Raw genomic sequence first — 15,919 nt, forward strand, 5'->3', positions numbered from 1 at the left:
CTTTTCTTTCCTTATGTTATAAGTGAAAAGAAAGCCAAGTGTTCTATTTATCTCCTACATTGAGTGAGTTTCCTGACTGTCCTTATCACTTCAACCCAGAAAGTTTTATAGATTTGCTGAGCACCTCAGTATTGCAGCTTCAAATTCATGATTTGGCAGGAGAGAAGGGTGGAGAAATTCTTGTTTTTAATTCAATAGCTTTAAGTTCAGAATGAAATCCCGTTTAAAATTAAAGGTTTGGATTGAAGTTTGAGGATCAAAGAAAATAGAATAGAAAGAAAAAGTGGCTTTAGCTAGGAGCAGCATCTGAAAAAGCTAACCTCAAACTCAGGGCTTGCTTTTCTTTTCTTTCTCTTTTCCCACTCCTTCCTTATCCTCCAAAAAGGATATTTCCTTTAGTTTTTCCTGAAAGAAGCTTAACCGCATTAATATGTGCGTGCGCCTGCAGTCTTTTTTTTATTATTATTTTTTAATGGTTTGCAATATAACTGCATCAAATCAAATATATCAACTGTAAAGCCTTTTATTTAGGCTGAAAATAGGGCTATTTAAAATAAGCTATGATCTAAAATCTAGAGGCAGCACTCAAAATAGAATCATTTGGAATTAGCAGTGTTGGCAGCTGCTATTGTCAGTCAATAGGGTTGGAAATTGGAAATACAGCATCTGCCATAGCTGCCTCCTCTTCACCAGGCTTGGGGAAGTTCATTCTGATGTTGTGTGTGGCTGCTAAAATTGGCTAAGAGTTTTTTCTGAGTGTTGTGGGGGAAAAAATATGAATTGCATTAAAGTGATGCAAATTACAGGAAGCTTGCCTTGCATAAAGATGGCATCTAGAAAGCTAAAAATGCAAACTGTTACCTCTGTTAGTCAGAATGTATTTCTAACCCCAAACCTGATGCATGGAATTTTGTGGATCCTGTCTTCTAGGTGGCTCTCAAAGTTTTAGACAACTTATCTCTCTGGATGTCATCCAAAGTGACTTGCCCACTGACACAGAGAAAATCTGATCTCAGATGTGCCAAGATGTCATCCTGTGAAGAACTCGTCCATGACACTTTTAGGCAGTGTTTTCAGATTTAACACAATCCCAAATAACCCAAAATTTAGAAACTGGAGGTGGCTGAAGAAGAACACAAACCAGAGGGGAGGCATCCAGGACAAAAACATAGTCTTTTCATTGCACAAAGCCTGACATTCTATTAAACAACAGCTTTTGTAATTTCTGATTTATTTTCATAATTTTTCTGTTCTTTTGGCTTCAGAGTGAAACAAAAATGAAACTTTTTGTTATCTTTCAGGCCAATGAAGACTCCTAAATGCTAAGATCTCACTTCCCACACCTTCCCCTACTCACTCCGATCTCTCAGCCTTTCCTCTTCTCTCCAGCCTTATCACCTTTAGGGATGCTCCAGACCCCTCATCATCTTCCCAGCCCTCTGCTGACTCTCTCTAGTAGTTTCTTGTCTTTCTTGAACTGAGGAGCCCAGAACTGGACACAGTACTACAGATGTGGCCTTATCAGGGCAGAGTAGAGAGGATCACCTCCCCTTGACCTGCTGACCCCACTCTTTTTAATACACCTAAGGATACCACTGGCCTTCTTGGCCACAAGGGCACATTGCTGACTCGTGAATCAACCTGTTTTCCACTAGAACAGCCAGGTCCTCTGCAGAGCTCCTCTCTGGCTGCTCAGCCCATAACCTGTATTGATGCATGCAGTTATTTCTCCCCAGGTGAAGGACTCTGCACTTGCCCTTGTTGAACCTCATGAATTTACTTTCTGCCAACTCTCCAGGTCTTGCTGAATGGCAGCACAGCCTTCTGTTATGTCAGCTGCTCCTTCCAACTTCATATCAGCAGCAAACTTGATGAGAGTACATTCTATCTTTTATCCAGATCATTGATGGAGATGTTAAAAAAGACTGGAACCAGTACTGGACACCACCAGCTCCCTCAGCACTTGTGGTTGCATCCCCTTTTGGTCATAGATTTCTGTGCACTGTGTTTGCCTAGACGGGCCAGATCTTCCTCAAGCAAAGGGAAGCTTTCTTTTCCCCAAACTCTTTCTCTTGTCTCCAGAATCTGGGATTCCTGAGTGGCAGACTCAGAAGTAAAGACCGAAGCAAAGAAGGCATTCAGTATCCGCCTTCTTGGTCTCCTCTGTTACCAGGGCACCCACCTCATTCAGCAGCTGATCCGCATTTTCCGTAGTCTTCCTTTTGCTATTGATGTGCTTAAAGGAGCCTTTCTTGTTGTCCTTGACTTCCCTCACCAGATTTAACTCCAAATGGACATTAGCCTTCCTTGTTGTATCCCTGCAAGCCCTGACAGCATTCCTGTATTCCTCCCAAGTGGCCAAATCCCTCTTCCACATAGACTTTCTTCTTCCGTTGGAGTATTTCAGTGAGCTCCTTGCTCATCCATGCAGGTCTCCTGCCACTTTTGCCTGATCTCTTTCTTTAAGAGGTGCACTGATCTTGAAAGAAGTGATGCTGGAATGTGAACCAACTCTCCTGGGTCCCTTTCTTCCAATTCTGTAACTCGGGGACACCCTCAAGTAGGTCCTTGAAGGGGTCAAAGTGAATGTCTTTTGTTTGTTTTTTTTTTTTAAATTATAAGCATTAATAACAGCATCTTCATTGTAACTGTCTATTTTAAGATGGTATCAACTCTAAATATGGCCTGTTTGTACTGGGAACTACATGAAAAACTTTGTAGGCTGTGTCCTTAGTGAAATTTGGGGTGTTTGTATGTGAGATTCATCTTTGCAAACTTGGTCAGGACATGCTGTGTGCAATAGCTTTGTCTTTGCTGCAACTCCCCCTTTCAGCAGTGGGCTTCTTGTATAGCAGTGCAGCAGTGTGAGTTTTGACACAAAACAGGAGAGATTCACAGGGTGGTGATCAACAGCACCTGTATTAAATACGGTTAACTCCTGGAATGATGCTCTTTCTGATGTATTCCGGCATGTAAAGCAGTATGTTTCTAGAAAGTCTTGCACAAAAGAACAATGCTTAAAAGAAAAAATATTACATGCTAACAGATGGAATATCTTTGCAGACCTCAGACAAACCAAAATCTCAAGAGTCTTGTTCAGCTCACACAGAAGGAAAGCAGAGTGTTTTGTATCGTGTTTTCACTAAAGGAAACACATATATATATGAATGGAGCAGCTGCCTGTAAAATAGATGAGCTGCCGCTTTTTGTGGGATTTGTAACCCTCAGCTATTGGCTGTGGCAATGTGAATGGGGAAATAGCACAAGCACCTTAGCTGGAGTCTGAAATTCCTTATTGTGCCTGGGGTGTAGCCACTTCACACTATTTCTGTGGACACTGCTTCAGTATTAAACATAGTGGTCTTTTTGGCTCTTGTCATTTGTGTGAATTGAAGTCTTAATTTATACCACAAATTATAAGGAAGATTTGGAAGTGGAACGTTACTTGCCAGCAAACATGTCTAGAGCAGATCAGGATATTCTCTGGTTTGGGATGAGAAATTACCATGTTGGTAAAAACTAAGTGACAAACGCTACCTCCAGTGAATTACATGGAGAACTTGATTTTATTTTGCAAAGAGGCAGGCTATGATTTTAAATGGAGTCTTTACATGTCTTTATTCACCTTTACAAGGTACGGAGTAATCTCTCACCCACTCGCTTCTATGTGCTGGAAATAAGAAGAGACTGTAAGAAAAATGTACCTGTGCTGCTACTGAAGGCCAGAAGTGGGAAAGGGAAAAGAGATGGGCAGGAGGAAAAGGTTTGTATGGGGAGCCAGTCCTGTGGTGGGCAGCTCCTGTATCATGTATGCATCCTGATTGACCTTTCCAGCTCAGAGCAGGGCAGCAAACCCACTGCTCTGCAGTACCTGAGGCTGGCTTGCTTCCGTGAGCCAGGGGAACCTGACGTGTGCCTTTTTTTTTTTTCCTGAGTGTATGTGAGGGAATACTGAAAGCAATCTTCCCAGCACAAACCAAGGTGCTGGATGTCACCCTTCGTGTCCCTTTTGAACTGCTCCATGTTTCCCTAACAGCTGTGTTTTGTGCTGAAACTCTGAAAAGCACTGTGGAATCAGAGGGAAGGCCTTGTGTCTGCACAATGCAAATGCTTACCAATAAATACAGCTATGGAATGATACTGATATGAAGAATAATGAGCAAAACCATTTTTATATGTAAACTTATTACTCTGTTCTATAAAATGTCAGGTGGATGGAAATACAGTCAGTGTATGAGTCCAAATAAGGCTGTTCTCATTTAGGCAGCTTCTCTAGAGTGAATCTTATTGAATGTGTAACTGTGGTTGAGCTTGAAATGAATGTGTGGATTGTTATTTTAATACAGTAATAGAGATGATAGAGATTTAATAATAGAGATTGTGTTAAAGACATAATCACAAAGGAAACAACAGAGAAAGCACCATATTCCATAAGGTAGAAATCAAACACACACACACAAAGTCTAAACAAATATGTATCCCAAATTGTAAGGGCTAGCTGGTTCTGTTTGTAAATGGTAGAATTTTATTCCAAGACTGACCTTTGGTAAGTTTACACTGAGTAACAGGGGCAGCTATAGCTACTGTCAAGTGAGCAATAATATGCCCAAATAATATTTAACTACCCACAGCCTTTGTAAAAGCACTGTGAGATTGACTGGGGAGTAATGTTAGTCAGTACAATTGCCTTGTAAAGAACTGGTGTAAGGTTTGTAGAATTCCACGATGAGTGGGAAAAGCTTATGACTCCTTGAATCTCCCTCCAGGATCTGTTGTCTGTTTTACAGGAAAGCTGTACAGATTCCTACAAAATCACTATGGGATTTATAAGAAAATACTGCTATTCTTTAAACAGGCTGCAAGCTGTCTCGCAGGACTGCTGGAATACCTTTGCACTTATGATATTTGTGGCTTTTTTCGTTTCCTTAGCTCTAATGATAACAATAATAGAATTCGTTGTTTGTCAAAAAATAACTTTTTTTTTTAAATCCCTCACCTCTCTCTCATCAAAAAGAACTTTGCTGTGCACTATACTTCTCATGATTTCATGATTCTGCATTTGTTGTTGGTGTCTCACTTCAGAAAGAAATATGAAGCATTTTTGTGGAGGATTAAGGGATGTATATCTGCTTAAGGATCTCTCCATTATATGTTCTGATAGCAATGCTGTGTGATAGATAAAAGCTCTTTATGCAAATTTGATCTTAATATCTATTAAGCTAAGATTGAATTTCACACTGGGAGAGTTCTGTACTCTGAAGATGAAGCTCGTCTCAGTGCTGAACTGAAGCTGCACTTGGGGAGTAAATACTTGTGGTTTGGGCTCAAAATTACACAGATTGTCTCAGCAGGAATCTCAATAGAAGAATAGAAATGTGAGCAGTTCTAATGATGTTTCTGAAGGACTGAGCTATTTGTGCTTGGGAAGCTCAGAAAATTGAAAACTTGGTGGTTTTACTTCTTGGTGGTGGTGAGGCTGTCTTCAAGTCAAAGATTAAGTCAAAGATATTCATGCAATGCCTGACCACTGGTTTGCATCCTTGGGTGACCTCGAATGCCCAATGAGAGATGGATAAGTGCTGTAGAAGTGCCTGCACAACCAAAGAGCAGGTGGGACGACAGTATTTTTAGGAAGCTATTTAAATTACTTTTCTTCATGTGCAGGCTTTGCTGAGTTTTCTTGGAAGAGTGAAGAAATATTTCTTTTAAGGGTAGATAGAAATATGGGAGCAAGTAGATGAGTCTTCACATCATATCTTAGAGCCTGAGGGACTAGATGTCAGTATACTTTTTCAGTATGGGCGAAATCTTTGTTTGTAAATACACTTGTCAACAAATAGCAGGACAACGAATCTTGTGCCATTCCATCTTTCCCTGTGTTAGATCCCACTGCAAGATGCAAGCTTGACCAACCTTTTGCATTTTAAAAGCACGCAGAATTACTTTATTTGAACGTATTGCTGTAGTTACATTCCTAATGGTTTTTCAGAGCCATGTTTTGATCTTCAGAAGTTTTTTTTTTTGGTCAGACCTACCTCAGGTTACTGGGATGACCATATTTTTTATATTAAATCAGTGACTGGAAAATACTTAGTGTAGTTGTGTTACTTCTTAAAAAACGTCGCAACCTGAAGCCCATGCAGCACTTTTGGGTGACTGTTTTGAAGCAGAAATGACTGGGAGTGGAAGAGGAAGGCTGAAGGTACAGGACATGCTTGTATGCCCCCTAAATACACAGTAAGTACTTCTATTTGATGTTTGTTTCACAACTCTCTCTCCAACCAAATTTTGAGACAATTTTTCCAATGAAAACAGACTGATGGTCATAAAGTGTTTGTAGTGTAGCATGTAGGGTGGAGTGTACTCCATCTCAGCTGGACCATCTGTGGACACATCAGCTTCCATGGATTCATATTTCACATTTAAGCATGCGTAGCTTTCCAAAATGCCTCAGCAAAGCAAATACATACATATATATACACTGCATAAAGAGCTGAAGAAAAAAGATTAGAGATGCATAAGATGTCTATATACAACTCATACAGGCAGATCTTCAGAGGATGTGTAAATTGCTCCAGAAGTGAAGTGTCAATGAATTTTTTCCACATGGAGGGATTCAATTACGCCCCTGTGCTTCATATACACTTCCATGTCAGGTTCTGTTCTGTCAGACTGCCCCTCTGCTGCCATCTGTCACAGCAAAAGCATGTAACAGAATATTGGCAGGAAGGTTCAACCTCTACTGCCATACCATCAACATCCACCTCTGGTGTGGGCCAGCATATTAAAGTAGGAGACATTACTTTCAGAGCAGCCCTCATAGATTTCTGCAACAGCTGCTGTTGTCGGTGGCTAAAAGAAAGTCTCTTGCTGCACAACTTAATAGATGCTTTCATCTGTAGCACGCTTACTCCTGTATATTTGTTTTATTCTGGTTTTGGTTTGGTTTGCTTTTGTGGGTTTGTGTTTGTTTTGTTTTGTTTTTAATTGGAGAGACTATGTTAAAGTTGAATGGTAGACCTGAGGGGGAGGAAGGGAAGATTTTAACTTGGACCAGTGACCAATCTAATTTAGAAATTGTATACAATTCTGTGCTTTGGGCCAAATTTAGAAATCATAGAATCACAAGGTTGGAAAGGACCTACCAGATCATCTAGTCTAACCACCTAATGTGCTTCACTGATTAAACATGAGGACTCCGATGAAATTATGTGATGTTTAGTTTCCCCAAGCTAAGCAAGGGAAAAGCATTACAGAAGGGCCCATTACATTTACCTAAAATCTATCAGATTTTTTCAGATAAGGCCCTGCTGCCACCAAGCTTTTTCTCAAATAGGTATTTGCACAAAGCCCAAGCTCTGTACAATTACTTTAGATAAAATCGAAATGAAAACAGACTCTTATATTTAGTGTGTATATTCGTGATGAAAATCAAATTGCTTTCTGCTTTTCCCACCCACATTTGTCTTGCTTCTGATCATTATTGCTGTCGTTGCTGTTTCATACAGCAGAAAAGCAAGTTTAGCTTCAGTTCCCATTTGTTCAGTGTGGTTTGCCAGAGCTCTCTGGAACGCTCAACTGGGAAATCAAGTGCTCGTGCTGTTGCAACTGAGGACTGGTTTTGTCACAGTGGTGCCAAATTCCACATAACCATCTTAAGAAATGAAATAGGAGAGCGAACACAACAAAATACTTCTAGGAATTGTGATAGCTCTTCATGACCAGCAGGGACTACAAGCAAATTTGGAAGAGGTGAGCCCAAAGGAAAAGAAAATATTCCATTTTGTTTCCTTACTTGTCTGTTCTTATTTACATGGTTACATGTAATTTAACAATTGCCCATAAAGGAAAATTCTCTTTCCAACAAGAAAAAACATGGTGGCTTCTTGAATCTGTGAGCATTGCACAAAGTACTGAACCAAAATGAACACACTGTGGGAGTTTCAGTTCAAAGGGCCAGACTCTTAAGAGACATCTAAAGTACCAGAGGGAGAAGTTAGTAGGAACATTCTTCAATGCATATGGGGTTTTGCTATGTGTACGTGTAACGGCATGTGTGCTATCACTTGGTGTGCAATATCTATGTACTTCCAAGCTGGATCCTTCCTGTAAAAGAATAATAAAACAGAGTTTTCTTTGTGAAATGGAAGACCATTTTGTGAGTACTCTCTTAGTACCTTCTATATTTCAGTCCCGTTTCATACACTCCAGGACACTGCTGACATGAACTGTTTTGCTGTGAAACTTAGTGTGTGTGGCGTTCTCTTGACTTGATTGCCCAATACAAATAAAAATGTAAGTGAAAATAACTCTTGGCAGCAGTGGGCTCAACTGGAGTCCCATTAAGGTCAGAGCAATAATACCTTCAAAGTTTGATGGAAGCGATGTGGCACTTTATATAACGGTGTTTCTTCAGAATTTATTGTATGGAGCTGCTGTAGTTTTGCCTTGTGTGGAGCCCTCAGAGCTGCTGCGCGCCGGGGAAGGAGGAGCACAATGGATTGGAGGGGAGGGGGTGCTCCACTTTGAATGAGGCAGAGGTTACAGGTTCATAGGAATGGCAGTTTCCTGCTGCACAGCTTCTGCACTGTTCCATTTTTTGCCTTTTGATATCACTTGTGAAAGATGATAGGAATATTGCTGTAGACTTTGATTTTATGCAACCAGTTCTAAACTTTTCAAATCCAATTTTATGCAGGCCAGAAGAGAGAAAAATGCTTTTATTAATGAAGTGGCACTCTCTTTGTTCTGGTTTCCCTGGCTGTGCTTATTACCTTGGCTGTTATGTGTGCTTGGCTCTCTCGACTCATTCTTCTCTAATGTGGTGGTGATGCGGGACAACCACATGGTATCTAAATCCCTATTTTAGAGGGCTTTCTCCTCTTGGCTGAGCAACCCTAGTAACTGAAGTCAAGGAAGCTCTATTGTGCATTGAGGAATGTGGTGGGAAGCTACCATGCCCTTCCTAGTACACTCAGTGTTGGCACAAAGGTGCTGCGGGAGCAAAGGCTGACTTATTTAAGGGATCTCTCCAGCTTCTTCCCACAAACTGAAACACTGAATTGCGAGTGTCCTACCTGATCTGCTGGCTGACAGCTGCAATTTGTCTTTCCTTTCACCCAAGCCAAGCCACAGAGCTTGCTTAAGTATCTTTCTGTCCCATTCCATGTTAAACTCATTTTAAATTTCGATCTCAATGATGTGAGAGCATGCTTAATCAATCAGAGGTTGTGTACCAAGTATCTTTGTTGCTGTATCACCCACTCTTGTTCTGGATTGTTGTATGCAAGTCATAGTTTGTGAAGAACTACTGTATATAAAATGGATGCTGAGGGGAAACTGGAGACCACGGGCTACTTCTGTTGTTGTAATTTATTATTTCTTAGGCTTGGGGAAAGTTATTTTCCATAACATGGGAAGACATATACTTTCAACCCTATGGAATGAAAGCATTTTCCCATTGCCTGATACCCAAAGTTCCACAGAGTATGCAAGGGCTGGAACAGCAAGGGCAGGCTCTGTGCCCAGCTCTCACCTTCAGAGCCTGTTTGTAGATGGGAGGGGCTGAATCCATGCTCCAGCTGGTATGGTGGTTCAGTTCTGAGATCCAGCACTGAGCCATCCCTGGAGGGCCAGTGTGAGGATGAGATTCCTCCAACATTTTCTCCCTTATTATCAACCATAAATATGGTTTTATATATATATGTGTGTGTGTGTGTACACACTGTTCTTCATTGAGTTTTCTTTTGTGGTGTTGGTTGGTATTTTTTTTTCCACTCATCAACACACAGCTTTCTCCAATATCTGGAATTGCCAGCTGATGCTCAGTCCAAATTAAGTGCCAAATAAATAACTACTATGAGACTTATAAATACATAAGTATGTAGGTATATGAGTTTATGTAAGTACTAGAACACCCTGATGACTTTCACAGCCTCCTTTGGCCAGAAAGAAACACTTTCAGTTCTGCATCTTTATCAGTAGGTGGTGCTGGCTAGCCGCACATTTCTTACTGCTCTGGAAGCTGCACCTTAATCTTGGAAACAAACGTGGATGAGAAGGTCAAAACTGCTACGTGATCTCAGTCCTGCCTCAGAACGGAAACTCAGTTTTGTCCATAAAACAGTGATCTGTATTGCCTTATGCAATGGTTGTTGGGCTTCTGAATGGCTACCGGAATTGCTCAAACTTCTCATGAACAGAAGTTTTTTCTTTTCTGATTGTAGAGGAAATCAAATATAAAGCCAGTAAGCATGGACTTAAGCTTTGCATTGGAAGCTGCAGTTCAGGATTAGGTGAATTACACATGGGAGAACCATTCTCTATGGTGCTTTCTGAGGGGATGTAAGAGTAACTGCAGTTACTGCTCTGAATGCTTCATCGGTCTGCCACACGCTGCAGCTAAGATTAAGACTTGGTTAGCAAGGATGGGTTTCAGCTCACCCAGCTGGAAATAGTTGCCGTGCAGATGTACGTCAGCTGTGTGTCCTGGCTCTATAATCAGTGTGGAGAACTTGTGCTTAGGTCAGATGGACCTTGCTGACACGAGGGCCTTCTCTGGGCACAAGGGAAGCCTGCAGCAACTAACTCGGATAAAGAGCTCTGTGCTGGCAGTTCTGACATTTGCTTGGATTAATTCGTCCTATTTTTGAGAACCTTGAGAAGCTAAGCTCTGATCAGTCATAGCGCTTTTTTATGTAGGCGTGATGTCCTTCTCTTTAAGAGCATGGACCAATCTGAGGGAGCTGGGGGCTGGCATATGGGTTGGCATCTCATGTTCTCCCCCCCACGATCACCAAGATGGCAGTTCTGAAACAGGGGCCTTTTCTACTTCATCATCTCAGATATGGGTACCTTTTATCTATGATAGAGATGCAGTGGCAGCCATGTCTCCCAAGAAGGAAGTTTTCCCAAGCCCTAAAAGAGAAGTAAATGCCTTCATTAATTGGTGGAGAAAGCTGGAGATTAAAGGTTGGAGGATCTTGCCCCCAGTAGAAAGCATCAAGGTGAGCACTGTACAGGATGGGGACAAATTGCCATGAAACACTTTGAGAACTCGATGTTCTCAAATCATATATGGATTTTGGGAGTCTCACCTCTGCTTTTAGGAGTTCTAATGATTTGTCCTTAAGAGATACATATTTCCTGACTAGTAGATGTTAAGAACAACGTAGACTGTAGACAGAAATGGCATTTGGTGTACAAAATTAGATAAGCTTGCAGAAAAATATGGAAAACTAAGCCCACAGGAAAGGGAAGGGAAAGATGTCTATACACAGAAAAGCCCACAGGAAAGGGAAGATGTTTATACACAGAAGGACTTGTGAGGACAGGAAAGTACTTATAGTGATTTTCCGCCTTTGCAACCAATCTTAAGTAGAACAGAGAGGAAGTTTATAACCACGATCCTCACCCCCAGCAAATGTAACAGGTGATTCTTCCTCAGCTTTCAACTGAAGCCCTTTTTAATTGCCAGGTACGTCCTTGTGTTGGTGGAGGATTAAGAAGCATTTTAATACAGCAATCTGAAATGGGAAGTTGAAGAAAAACACTTCTAGTGGAAAAATCTTTGCGTGATTTATTTTTCTTTTTGACATAATTTACTATTAGAAGTGATGACTGATAATCCTGATCTACCTTTCCAGAAATCTGTAAATAAACATTGACCTTTGTGGGATCTTATGTCCAGCATTGCCAACATTACTATAACATGGAGCTTCACGCAGGGAAGCTCTCATTTGTTGAAGTGTCTGTTTTGAGGACTGGTGACTGGCAAATGGTAAAAGGAGCTAAGAAATGGGGTCTGCCTAAAGAAATCTCTCGTGCATGGGCATACAGGAGACATGCAACAAACTCACTGTGTTTTTTTCTTATCTTTTTTTTTTCTGTGGAAGCCTACAGGAGTTACACACACTTCTAAACTGATAGGAATACTGGTCTTTTGCATAATGCACGTTTGCTTCCTTTATTTTCCTTTATTTAAACTTTGAAAATTGTATAGTAGCAGTAATGACAGGTGAAAGAATTACTAAACTAACTGAAGCGTGCTTATTGCAGACTTGTACTGAAGCATGTACAAGTTAAACTTAGTAGAACATTGTATGATATTAACGACTAATTATAACTACATAGGAAACCCAACATCATTATCCAATATTAAGTTCTGTTGCTTAATCTGATTTATTTTTAATCCATTTGGGAGGATCTCAGATTAAATTGTTTAGAGAAACGTGCACAGTTCATAACTTTTTCAAGTCACTGTTATTGGTAGGTATTTGTTGATGACCATAACCATAGTAGCACCTTCCTATGCACAAAGGAACTTGATGCTCATGGGAATTATCCTCTAGCTTTGTAATGCAGAGTGATTAAATGGAATAGTTTCAGTGTAAAAATTCTGGGTTGTTAAAGAGAAAACTCTACACTGACTCATCTTCTCCAGAAACAGGGATATGTGCTTGACTCCATGGACTTGAAGAACGTTTGTAAAAATCAATTAAATTGGCCTATCCCTGTCACCAAAGAATCAGGGTTAAGCATAGCGGTCGTGAGTTTATTTATGAGTGCACAGCCTTTTTTCCAGCTTTTATGATGTCTGCTTCTCAGCTGTATGTTTTGAGCATAGCGTGCAGTAAATATCTGCTGTGTGCAATGCAGTGGGAATATTTGGATAAGTTATCTGTAGACTCGGGGTCTGCAGTTCCTGCAGACTGTAGGGAAATGAAAAATAAGTAACCGCGGCTTGGCGTTTGTTTGGGGGGCAGCTTTAGCTCTGATCTCTTCCCACTGACTCAGTCGGAAGCAGTGCCGAGGGCAGAGCACAGCTGTTGGTAGGACCCCCAGCAGCCGGGCCCTGCTGAGTGCCCCTCTTGTGCCTTGCAGAGCACCCCGGAGCCGCACACCGCCCGCCGCCCAGGGCTGACACGCGGCCGGGCCACGGCGAGCCGCAAAGCTGCTGTCCACGTGGACCGGAGCTGAAATCCCTCGTCCGGCGGCCACCAGAGCCTCCCCCGCCAAGCCCCGAGACATGGCAACAAACGGAACGAAAGTGGCCGACGGACAGATCTCCACGGAAGTTGACGCTTCGATCACCAATGACAAGCCTAAAACTTTGGTAGTAAAAGTGCAGAAGAAGAAGACGGACCTTCCGGACCGAGATACCTGGAAAGGAAAATTTGACTTTCTTATGTCCTGTGTAGGTTATGCCATTGGTTTAGGGAATGTGTGGCGGTTTCCATACCTCTGTGGCAAGAATGGTGGAGGTATGCTTGCTCTTTATTTCTTACCACTTTTGATATGTCTGCATGTTAGTCACCATAAAAAAATTATTAGAAATCTGTTTCAGTAGAGGGTTTTGGTTTTTTTTTTTTCCATCTGTGTATGTGTGGTTTTAGGGTTGCTTTTTTTTTTTTTGCTTTGCTTTTAACTAGATCATGAGGGTTGGAAGCATCTCGGAGCAGGGCTCTCTGCTTTGAAGTCTGCTGTGCCCTCGAGTTTATTCTAATGTCTCATTGGCAACTGCTTATAAAAGACCATACGGTATTAGAGAAGAATTGAAGCACGTTCCCCTCCAACCCTTCAGAACCCTCTTTTGGATTGAGTGTTTGAGAGGATTGCATAAGGCTTGTAACTCTTACTCAGAGCTTATCATCAAAGGCTGGCTTCAGCTGGAAAGCAGCCAGTTCTGGCTAAAGCCTTTATACCATATGTGTGCTGCTCTTATAGATGAAGACAACAAAACGCACGGTCCTTTGTATTTGGGTTTTTACTTAAATGGAAAGTATTTACATGATGGGGAGAGACATTTTTCCCCTTAGCAAAACCTCTTGAGATACTGGTTCAAAACGATGCATGTGCTTCTCACTAGCTGTTTTAGCAAGCTACACCTCAGAGGAAAAAATGTGGGTTTCTTTCCAGATGTAATAGGGATGGAAAAAACTAGAAACAGTAGTGGCTTTCTGCACTGTAATAGGTTTTTTCTTATTTCTTTTTAGGTGCATTCCTGATACCCTATTTCCTAACTCTAATTTTTGCTGGAGTGCCACTGTTTCTTTTGGAGTGTTCCCTTGGTCAGTACACATCTATAGGAGGCCTTGGAGTGTGGAAGCTTGCTCCAATGTTCAAAGGTACAATATGAATTTGTATTCCTTTCTGTTTTTCCATGTTGCGGACGTTACATGAAGTGACAGGGCATGGACATTTCTTCATTTTTAGTTAAACTGCCATATTTTACAGCAGCTCCTAATTTTATGAGGTATAACTGACAATTTTGAGACAAGCTCGGATATTATTCATTTCCCTTCAAAAATAGGACATCAACAGACTAATTTCGTGAAATCTGAAAACTCGTTTTTGTTAGGAAAACACAAAGATAGTTCAAAATCTAGCAACCTGTCTGAGCAGATAAAGAACTTGGTTCCTCAGTTCACAGCATTTTGATAAACCATGTTTCTATTCCAGGTCATGAAGATTTGTATCTCCTTTTGTTTTGTATTGAAATGTAAAGGCCGGGCACTTCAAAGTTAGCAATTCCAATCTGAATTGCTTGAAAGAAAGATCACTGTATGCTTAAATTTTCAGCTAGTTTGGTTTTCTCAGTGCTAGAACCTTAAGATTTTATCCTGGATTCTGTACAGACCCACAAGCCTCACATTCTGTGCTTTCCATTCTCTAATCCTAAACCATTTGATACTTAAGAGCTCCTGAGTTGACTTGTGGACCAGCAAAGGAGCAAGTTATAACTGAGTTATAAATTACTTCACGCAGTAGGACTGAAAATTAGCTCAGGGTGGGATAAAAGGTTTTTTAGGATGGGTTCTGTGCTAGAAAATTTTTTGTTTGAAAAACACAAGTAGATTAAAACATTTCTCACAGATTAGTATTGTAACTGTGCTCGAGTTACTGCTGTTGGCAGAGAGTACAATGCAAAGTATAGACTTTTCTTTGCTCATTATTCTTCCTGTTTAGTGTCACACAGCAAGTGTCATCAGCCTGACCCTATAAATGCCCCTTAAGAAGTCTCCATGTGGAGCAGACGATGACATTCTGATCGCAGAACACCTGCCTTGTTTCTTTAGCCTGAGCTAACAACACAGCATTATACTAAGCATGAAGTACTTTGAACAGTGGACTAAAGGGCTAACTGGTCTTTTAACTTCTACACAGTTTGTGTGCATCTGCCAGAAGTTGCTGTGGTACTGCTGTTTCAGAGAATGAATTGATTTAGCTCTCTCCCCTACAAGTAAGAAACTCCAGGAAAATCTCAGCAGCAGCAGGTGTGACTGCTTACTGCAACACTGAGAAGTGGGCACTGTAACTGAACTAATTAATTAGACATCTCTCAGATTAGCCATCTTTTTGTAGAGGTTCTTCTAGAATTTGAACTTTCAGAATCTGGTAAATGCTATCTGCATCATTTGTCCTACTGAATTGCAGCACTTGAGCTGACACTCATACAACCTTTACAGAAAGTTACCTTCTTTTGTTTCTTCTTTTGCAGGTGTGGGGCTAGCTGCTGCAGTCCTTTCCTTTTGGCTAAATATTTACTACATTGTGATTATTTCATGGGCCATTTATTACCTGTATAATTCCTTTACAACTGTAAGTATGGGGTTGAGATGGAGGGATTTTGTTCAAGGAAAAGCAAAGTGAGGTAGCTAGCTGATTAAACTATCTCACTGTGAAGGTGAGAGATTACACAAAATACATGAAAATCAATAGGAATTTTTTTATTCAAGGCATACTTTCTTAAAATTCTTTTTTTTTTTTTTTTTTCCTTCATGAGAAATGCAGAATAGAAAACTGAATATCAGTGGAGAAACACAATAAAAGCTTGTTTTGGAGCCCTAGGCTTCCCTTTCTTACTGATTTGTTTAAATTTTCTGATCCTGATCTTCAGAGATCCTTCATCTGTGCCCTT

At 40.9% G+C, this 15,919-nt stretch overlaps 1 protein-coding gene and 1 long non-coding RNA gene across 6 annotated transcripts in view; one reads left to right on the forward strand and one right to left on the reverse strand.

Moving 5' to 3' along the window:
• The window catches only part of SLC6A1 (solute carrier family 6 member 1), a 104,556-nt gene that overhangs the window by 72,243 nt on the left and 16,394 nt on the right, over positions 1 to 15,919 (forward strand). For all 5 annotated transcript variants that reach the window (XM_090148069.1, XM_090148066.1, XM_090148068.1 and 2 more), the window contains exons 2-4: positions 12,883 to 13,262; positions 13,995 to 14,126; positions 15,500 to 15,600. In XM_090148069.1, coding sequence (XP_090004195.1) covers positions 13,028 to 13,262; positions 13,995 to 14,126; positions 15,500 to 15,600 — 468 coding nt within the window. In that variant the 5' untranslated portion in view covers positions 12,883 to 13,027. The remainder of the gene's footprint in view (positions 1 to 12,882; positions 13,263 to 13,994; positions 14,127 to 15,499; positions 15,601 to 15,919) is intronic.
• LOC149916409 (uncharacterized) overlaps positions 10,887 to 15,919 on the reverse strand; it is a 106,758-nt gene continuing 101,725 nt past the window's right edge. The window contains exons 3-4 of the long non-coding RNA XR_016470074.1: positions 11,414 to 11,525; positions 10,887 to 10,917 (exon numbers count right to left, since the gene is read on the reverse strand). This is a non-coding gene — a long non-coding RNA (uncharacterized LOC149916409). The remainder of the gene's footprint in view (positions 10,918 to 11,413; positions 11,526 to 15,919) is intronic.

This window comes from Phasianus colchicus, chromosome 11 (genome assembly GCF_987193195.1).
Source record: "Phasianus colchicus chromosome 11, bPhaCol1.hap1.1, whole genome shotgun sequence".
In the NCBI taxonomy this organism is placed as follows: Eukaryota; Metazoa; Chordata; class Aves; order Galliformes; family Phasianidae; genus Phasianus; species Phasianus colchicus.